The sequence below is a fragment of the Rhincodon typus genome, chromosome 12, assembly GCF_021869965.1.
Source record: "Rhincodon typus isolate 14 chromosome 12, sRhiTyp1.1, whole genome shotgun sequence".
Classification (NCBI taxonomy): Eukaryota; Metazoa; Chordata; class Chondrichthyes; order Orectolobiformes; family Rhincodontidae; genus Rhincodon; species Rhincodon typus.
The window spans coordinates 66376692-66386150 of NC_063343.1; the positions used below are offsets into that span (position 1 = coordinate 66376692).

Below are 9459 nucleotides of genomic sequence, written 5' to 3' on the forward strand. Positions count from 1 at the left end.
AGAGACCCAGGTAATGTTCTGGGGATCTGAGTCTGAATCCCACCACAGCAGATAGAATTTGAATTCAATAAGGATCTGGAATTAGGAGTCTGATGATGACCATAAGTGCATTGTTGATTGTCAGAAAAACCCATCTGGCTCACTAATGTCCATTAGGGAAGGAAAGTGCCATCCTTACCTGGTCTGTCCGACGTGTGACTCTAGTAATGTGGTTGACCCTTAACTGCCCTCTAAGACAGCTAATAAATAGTGGCGTAGCTAGTGATGCCCTCATCCTGTGAATGAATTTTTTAAAAATCCTAACTCCTTGCTATGTGAAAGTTATCTTAAATCTGAATTTTTCATTCTTGATCATTCCACTAATGTGAACAATTTTCCCAATCTATTCTTTCCAGACCCCTCATAGTTAGTTTAGTCAAGCATGACCTACCTTTTATGAATCAATACTTAGCTTCCTTAATGAACTCTGAGGCTCTCCACATGTGTATTAATTTCTTTTGCCAAATGGTTTCTAAACCTCATCTACCAGTAATAAGGCTGTATTTACGAGGAGTGTCCTTGCACCCTTTCTTGAAAAGCTGTGTCACATACCAATCCTCTGACACCACTCCATACTTGTGAAAATTATGACAAACCCTCCACAATCTCCGTTCCCACTTCCTTTAGCAATGGGGGTGCTGGTGATCTGGACTAGGCAACTCGTCCTTTCTAAGCATGACCAGCCATTCCAGTGCTTCAATTTTCAGCGCTTTCATTACTATTTCTCTCAGCTTCTTCAAGTATTTGGGTAATTAAAATTGCCCAGTATCGCTGTATACTACTTGCACACCTGTGTCATTTCCCTGCAGGTTTATTCCTCTGTGCCGCTCTGTGTCAATACTTGGGAGTCTTTTGGGACAAGTCTTTGGATGGCACAGTGGCTCAGTGTTTAACACTGCTGCCTCACAGCCTGAGGTACCCGAGTTCAATTCCAGCCTGGGGCGACTGTCTGTGTGGGTTTCCTCTGAGTGCTCCAGTTTCCCCTATCAGTCCAAAGATGTCCAGGTTAGATGATTGGCCATGGAAAATGCAGTGTTACTGGGATAGGGTAGGGGCCTGCTCTCTCACTGTAGGGATTCTACGATTCTAAATGTGGAGGTACAGTGATTGGGTAGGAGTCTGGCTCTGGGTGGGATGCTGTTTGAAGGCAGATTCAATGGACCAAATGGCCTCTTTCTCACATAGGCATTCTGTGATTCTATGATGTGATGAAAAGTTTGGTCAAAGCAGTCTTACTGAAGAGAGAGTGAGCGAGAGACAGAGCCAGAGTCAAGTCTCAGGTGGGGTTTCCAGAGCTTGGGGCTGAGGCAGCTGACAGCATGGTCACCAAGTGGAAAGTGATGAGAATTACATTTTGTGCAAGAGGTCAGAAATGGGAGTGCATGTGACAGGAGAGCAGAAGATTCTTATCAAGATGGGAAGGTGATGTTATAGAGGAGATGGAGAATTTTGAAGTTGAAGCCATCTAAGACAAATACACAGTTATTGTAGATCAGTGAGTGCTGGTGACAGCAGAATGGGATTTGGTGTGAGCTATGAAATGGGCAGCACAGTTTGTCCGAGCTGAGGTTTTAGAGGCTACAGTGAGTATCTACCAAGAGAGAATTGGAATAATCAAGACAGAAATAGGAAAGGGCATGGAGGACAGTTGCAGCTGCTGCTGAGCTGAGGCAGGGGCAGAGGTGGGCGACACGACAGAGATGCAAGTAGCCATTCCTGGTGCTGTAGCTAACGTCGGGTTGGAAGCTCAGCTCGGTGTCAAGTGTGAGACTAGACATCTGCAAACCACTAAAGTTGATTGAATTTTCTCCTGTTCCAGGGTGGCTCCCTGTTGTCCTCTCCATTCCTGAAGGGGTTCCTGACGGGATACGTCGTGGCCAAGCTGCGAGCCTCTGCTGTCCTGGGTGTGCTAGTGGGGACAGTCACTGGGATCTATGCAGCCCAAAACTACAACATCCCCAATATAGAAAACTCAGTCAAGGATTACCTGAACTCTATGAAGAAAGGACCAAAGTAATAATCATCCCTCCATCTCTGCAGTCTCTGAGCCAGTTGACTCATATCAGGGAACGGGGAACTGCAGGACAATCAAATGTGAACGTGGAGTGCAACTGGCCTTTGATATTGTTGCTGTAAATGACTTATAAAGCTTGACTGCTGTAGCTTGATGTTCACAATGAATCTGACTGAAAAACGGGTGCATGCAAACGCACAATTGCCTTCTCGCTTCTCTATCTGTTCTCACTGCATCTTTCCTGGCCTTGTACCCAACCCAGCAACATTTGCCTCGCGTGAATGAATTTGTTTTTTGGCGAGCTGCTTCAGAAAAGAAATGGAAACTCTCGAAGATCCTGGCAGTTTTGGCTTGTCTCCTGCGACGGGTCGGATGAGGGGCCAGTTCGGCTGGGGACTTGTGCTGCTTCTCTCTGTTCTTGCCTATGGCTCGCATGCACCTTTGATCAGCCTGTGCAAGGTGGGCGGGAGGGTGCCCTTCAGTTCCTCCTCTGTTGTGGTTCTGGTCGAGCTGGCAAAGCTCACCATGTCTTCCGTGTTATTCCTAGCTCGTGACCGCGGCAGTTTTGCCAGCGGGGGAGCTATCTCAGTGTGGGCAGCCCTCCCGTTCGCCGTGCCCGCCTCCCTTTACGCAGTCAACAACAATCTGGTTGTCCATATGCAGCACCACATGGACCCTGTGACCTTTCAGGTGCTGAGCAACCTCAAGATTGCAACCACTGCTGCCTTCTACAGCCTGCTGCTCCGCCAGTGGCTGCCTGCACGCAAATGGCTGGCGCTGCTCCTGCTGATGGCAGCTGGGGTTTGCCACACTGGTGCCATGCATGGCCGGGCAGGAAAGATGGAGCCAGCGACCCATGGCCGCCTGTACATCACTCTGCAGGGTGCGATTGCCATCACTGCCTACTGCTCGATATCTGGCCTCTCTGCAGTGTACACAGAGTGGGCTCTGAAGTCCCAGCCACTGCCCCTCAACCTCCAGAACCTGTTCCTGTATGCGTTCGGTGTTGCTGTCAATCTGATGGTGCACACAGCCAGCTCCCCCTCCACCAGCTTCTTCCAAGGCTACTCAGTCTGGGTGGCTGTGATAATTGGCAGCCAGGCTCTGAATGGCTTGCTGATGTCGGTCATCATGAAATATAACAACAACATGACCAGACTCTTTGTCATTTCCTGCTCCATGTTAGTTAATGCAGCCCTCTCTGTCCTCTTGTTTGACCTGCAGCTCACCCCATTGTTCTTTGTAGCAGTGGGGCTTATCTGCCTGGCTATTCATCTCTACTATCGAGTTAGGTAATACTGATCGACAGGGTCATAGTCCATTTGGATTCAGATTGCGTCCTCCCTGTCCCATCCAATTTGTTTTAATTTTATAGATTACCTTTTTGTATTAGGTTTTCTCAACACTGACTCTCATCACATTCAGTCTATCTTGCCTCATGCAACACCACTTTGATGTCACTGAAGTGAAGGTGGGTCGAATAAGGGAGTCATCATGTGATTGAGCTGTTGGCTTATGATGTCTTAATGTCCGAATGTGGGAACCACTGTTCTTCACATTTTTACTGCTAGGGCCTGAGCCACTGCTTCTTCATTTCCAGCATCTCTCTGTCACAAGGCTTGCCACCCCAGGAGACGTTCCTTAAACAAAAATCTTTTCCACTTCATTTCATTTGAATTTTTTTTTTAAAGTTTCAAAAATCATCCAATCAGGTGATTAGAATCATTTCACTTCTGAGGTCCTCTTTGAGCTTGATTGACATAGAACAGTTTTTGTTCGGTGCAGTGGAAGCTGTGTGACTTCAGGCTGGCTATGAAGAGAATCCAGAGCCAACTCCCCAATCTGTGCGAGCCCCACACTGTTGAGTATTCTGGAAGCAGAAAATTCAAGCGAGAGAGAACTCGAAACAAAACTCTGTGTGGGTCTTCCCTTTTGTCTTTTTACTAATTATTTATTTCAACAGGAAAGTGATCTCAGTCCTAAAGAGAGGAATAGGCTATTCAGCTCTCCTAGCCCTACTTCATAAGAACGTAAGAATAGGGGTAGACAGTTCAAACCCCATGCCTGCTTTGCCAGTCAGTAAGATTGTATCACTTTGCTGGCCCTCAGTTTTCCTCTGCTAATAAAATGTTCCGATCCCAGTCTGGAAACCTTCAATTCATGATCTTCTGGGAGAGAGGGTTCCAGATTTCTGAAAGCATTTGTGTGGAGATAGTGTATCCAGACTGACTGACCAGCCCAAAACAAGAGTGATGCTGGAATTGTGGACAAGCTAAGATCTGGCAGAAGAAAAACAATTTCACATTTTAAGCATAGTCTTTCATCAGAATGCATCCAAGTTGAGCTTATCTCAAGAAACGTGCTCTGCCCTAGACACCTAGTAACGCTATTATTGCTTAACCGACCCATTTCTCTCACAGTCTGTGCTACTTTCTATCTTTCACATTAACAAGTGATTAATCATTAGGGTGGAGTTCCATTGATGTCATTCATTGTTCTGTTAATTTGTCAAACTACAATCTGCTGTTCAACCACAAGTGGCATCACAGTCGCACTTTATTTGGTTGGAGTATGCCTCTGGGAAGTGATCTAGAGGTGGAAATACACTCCATAGCCTCCATACTCAGTCTCAAAATTGACGTTTTGAACTTCTCCTGCAGAGCTGAGCTAACTCCGCATGGACCAGACAGTGTTTCAGAAACTTTCTTGTCTTTGTGACTCCTTGTTATCTCTGATGTTGCCTGGTTCAGTTTCTGATCAATGGTGATCACCCCAGGGTGAAGCTGCCCTGTTGTTTGTGGGTGGGCTTTTTCTTGGTCATTGAAGGGTAGCTGCTTAATTCCAATCCTGATGGAGGGCAGTTCTTGAATGAATGGCGCGTGTTTCCTGGCTCCATCCTTTTGATTATCCAGCAGGGAGTATAGGCTGGAAGTAGGCCTGAGGAAAGCCTTTCTCTGAGGGGGGGGGGGGGGCTTCTCACTTTCCTACTGGCAAACTCAGGATATTAAGAAGTCCTTGGAAGGTTGTCTCTGTTCCAGTGCAGTTGAGGGAACAGGCACTGTGCTTCTCCACCCCTCTGCAGCTACCTCTGTCTCCCACCACCTCTGTTGCTGGACACCACAGGACTTTTGTTACCATGAGAACCAGGGCATTCACCTCACATGTAGTGATGACCTCTGGGATCAGAAGGGGTTTTCGTGAGTTGTGATGTCCCCCACAGTTAATCTCCTGAGCAATATTAAAGCTTCCCTGTGAAGAAAAACCACCCTGTGTAGGTTGCATGTGGACACAGTTTGTCATGTGATGTTCCGCCATATATCATAGTGATCTGTCTGATATCTGTTTCCCAGTGGGCTGCTTGCATCCATGATTCAATTTTCCTTTAAGTTAAAAGTCGAGAGAATTGTCTAAAACAAAGTTTGACTTTTATTTTAAGGTGCTAGCTGACTGGGGCATTTCTAACAGGTTTGATATATTACCAGGAGATCTTTCCAAGTCCTCAGTCTATTAATACCATAGTTAACCATAGACAGTGACACCATGTGTTGTGACATTTCAAAACTTGAGTGCATCTGGAATAATCTCACTATGTTTACATATTATACTTAAACTCAGTCAAAAATTCCATAACTATTGTTTCGTTTTTCTGCATTGACGCAATATGAAGATTTTAAAAATATACAAATGCTGTACACTAATGTTATATTGTATTAACGAGCGTTAGAAATGTAGAGAATTTTTTTTTTCCCAAGTTGAAAGCCATTATTTCAGAAGCTGCTTCAATGTTCAGGTTTAAATGCTTGCTTTAGCTTTTTGGCTGCGGAGGTAGCTGCTTTAAGGTTGCAGTAGCAGCTTTATATATCAAAAACTCAATAATGTACACATATCGATGCATGCTGAATACCGAATATTCTCATTTATGCTGGAAATATCAAATTGTAAATTGCTGAGGTGACGCAATGATGTGATGGGTTTAGACACTTGCCTTACGCATCGGGGAGCTCTGTTCAAATGCAGCTCATGTTAAAGTCCTGCCCCTTGTCTGCTCACTCCCAGGGATTCTGTGACTTTCCAGATAATGCCATCCTCCCAACCTCAATGTAGTGAGCTCACAATGGCAGTGTTGCTGTTGGATGAAGCTAGAGGATTGTTGGTGTCTGTGAGAGGAATTCACAGCTCTGCTTTGTGGAGGTTGTGGTATGGTTTGGAGGGTGCTTTGCCCTGTCTTTTCACACTACAGGTGACCAAAGCTGAAACTATTGCACTTCATTGCTCCTAAACATCCTGTGCCTTTCCTCCGGAATTCACCCAAGCAAATACTAGGGTATTTTAACTTTTTTCATGTTAAGGGTTTTTTTTGTAATTTTGTATGGATTTCTTGGATACCAACTTCAGGTTTTTCATAAACTTTGCACATTTTAATTTCTGTTTTAGATGCGTTTTTTGTAGAAACTGAAGTTTCAGTCCAACTATTGAATTTTAAATTGGGGAATGTGTTGCAATTAATGCAAAGAGGTTCCCTTTTATACGTACTTAACTCTTTTCCTCAACACTGCACATATTTCTTTACTGAAGACAATTGCTGAAGTTTTTGTTAATATTCACAACTTTAAGCAGTGCTTTGCCCTGGGTCACATTAGAGAATCAATTAATTAATGTAATTTTGTGTGTTAATTAAAATAATTCTACTTCTCCTAAATCCCAATTTAGGAATGTCCCAGAGGTGTAAATTAATGCCCACAGCGAACAGAACTGCCTAGAGCAGCATATGAGAGAGCCAGATGAAATTTATCTCTCGCGCACACAGGCACACACAGTTTCTTTATCTCTTTCTTTGGGGCGGCACGGTGGCTCAGTGGTTAGCAGTACTGCCTCACAGTGCCAGGGACCCGGGTTCAATTCCACCCTCGGACGACTGTCTGTGTGGAGTTTGCACATTCTCCCCGTGTCTGTGTGGGTTTCCTCTGCGTGCTCCGGTTTCCTCCCACAGTCCAAAACTGTGCAGGGTAGGTGGACTCGCCATGCTAAATTGCCCATAGTGCCCAGGTTGTTTAGGTTAGGTGGGTTAGACATGGGAAATTAGGAGAATGAGTCTGGGATGCTCTTCAGAGGGGCAGTGTGGGCTTTTTGGCTGAATGGCCTGTGTCCACACTGTAGGGATTCTATGATTCTGTCTTAAACACGTATTCACGCGGACACTGTCTCACACACACACACACACATGGACTAACCTTATTTAAGGGGGAATCATTATGATAATCATTAAGAATGATTAGACTGTTGGATAAGTTCACACTTTGACTTTAAGCCAATTAGTTTGGGTGTAGAAAGTGACCTAAGCTTTAAAATTATACTCTTGAGGACAATGCCTGGCTTTCATTGGCCATAAATATTGTTTGTCTTGCTGGCCCAGAATTTCCTGAAGATAGCCAAATGCAATTGTTTTAAAGATGGAGGACATCGTGGGGTAATTGTCTATGCTGTCTCCCAGTTTCCTCCAAGCTAATTGTTCAAAGCTTATCAAAATAACTGCATATTAACAGACACCCATGCAAAAATGCAGTGAATCTTCTGCCTTTTTGCCAGTTCTAATGGACTGTTAACTTACACATGCAGTGGAACCTATGATCACATTTCAGATGTTAAACAATTTTCTCCAGTACTATCAAATATTTTCCTCTGAGACTTACAATAATTTATATTGTGGCATCAAAGTAACTTGTATTTTAAAAAGATGCACATTTTTCATTTTTTTAACATTCCTTTTGTTTTGTCTTATAGCTTACATTAATGAGGTATTCATGAAATTGCACAGTGATTGAAAGATTAATGCGAATTCCACCTTGCCTTACCAGTTGTTTCAACAATTTTTCCCCCCTCTGTTAAATGAACATCTTAACAGGCAATGAAATTGTGATGATCTCCAATTAATAATCCATTTCTACTTCAACCATCTTATATGCAGGATCTGTCCCAATTATGCAATAAAAATCAGTCAGAACAAGTTATATAGGCCTGCTATCCAGTTACTAGGAATCAGGGTGCTTTTTAAACCAGTTTATTGTCCATTTACTTGAACTTTGCAATGACCTGAGAACAAATTGGAAAAACAGACCCAGCCCTGACCTCTCAAATGTAGATGGTATTAGTTTTCTTTTTTAAGCAAAAGGAAAGTACATTGGACTGTTTAATATTTTTTAAAAAAGAAATGTAACTTGGAATCTCTGGAAGAGTGCTGTCATCTTAACGTAAACATAATCACTAAGTTATGTTATAAATTAAAGATATTTTATAAAACTATTTCTTGAGGCTTGTTCCAGTGTTACTTGTATGGAGATTCCTGCTGTCTCGTTTGTAAGGATAATGGATTTCATAACCATAGATTGGTGATAACATAGGAGGCCATTCAGCCCATTATCTGTGCTGACTGCAAGAGCAACTCAACTAGCCTCACTCCTTTGCCCTTTCCCCACAGCACTGCAAATATTTGCTCTTCTGCTTTTCCAATTCATCTTTAAAGTTAATTGAATCTAACGCCGTACGATTAGGCAGCGTGTTCTAGTTCTTGCTCAGTAGATGACAAAAATTCCACTTATTGCTTTGGGTTTTCTTTTTGCAATTCACCTTACGTTGTTGTCTTTTGGTTCTCGAGTCTTTTTAGGAACAGTTTTTCTATCTGTCCTTTCTAGATTCCTTCTGAACTTGAGCATCCTGTGACTACCTTGTTCCATTACCCCTGAATGTTCATAGATTCTCCAACCTCATCTCAAGGCCCAATTCCTGAAACAAATCTCAATATTTTCTGCACCTCTAATACAACCATGTTCTTTTTAATATGTGGTGTGTGAAATTGAAAGTTATATCCGTCACTGAATTGTTACCGTAACAAGAAGAGGCTCTTTGTCCCATTATGTCTACATTGTTTCACCAAACGTGCCTTTCCCCACCTTCTCTAACCTTGCAAATGCGATATTCGGATTTTAAGATGAGGCTGATCAAGTTTTTTTTATTAATTCAGGGATGTGGGTATCACTGGCTGAATAGTATTTATTTCCTGTCCCCAGTTGCCCTTTGAGAAGCTGGTGGCTGCCTTCTTGAATTGCTGCAGTCCATGTGCTATAGGTCAACTCCATGCTTTTAGGGATTTTGACCCAGCGACACTGAAGGAACAGTAATATATTTCCAAGTCAGGCTGGTGTGTGACTTGGAGGGGAACTCGAAGATGGCGGTGTTTCTATGTATCTGCTGCCCTTTTCTTACTAGATGGTACTAGTTGTGGGTTTGAAAAGTAAAAAATGAAAGAACTGCGGATGTTGTAAATCAAGAACAAAAACAAAGTTGCTGGAAAAGCCCAGCAGGTCTGGCAGCATCTGTGAAGGAAAAAACAGAGTTAACGTTTCGGGTCC

The 9459-nt window shown here is 43.4% G+C and overlaps 2 protein-coding genes across 2 annotated transcripts in view; one reads left to right on the forward strand and one right to left on the reverse strand.

Moving 5' to 3' along the window:
* Window positions 1-6475, forward strand: part of LOC109914126 (SLC35A4 upstream open reading frame protein) — a 13150-nt gene extending 6675 nt beyond the window's left edge. Inside the window, exon 4 of the mRNA XM_048603906.1 lies at window positions 1859-6475. Coding sequence (XP_048459863.1) covers window positions 1859-2056 — 198 coding nt within the window. The 3' untranslated portion in view covers window positions 2057-6475. The remainder of the gene's footprint in view (window positions 1-1858) is intronic.
* The window catches only part of ndufa2 (NADH:ubiquinone oxidoreductase subunit A2), a 197232-nt gene that overhangs the window by 184192 nt on the left and 3581 nt on the right, over window positions 1-9459 (reverse strand). The gene's annotated exons all lie outside the window — the stretch shown is intronic.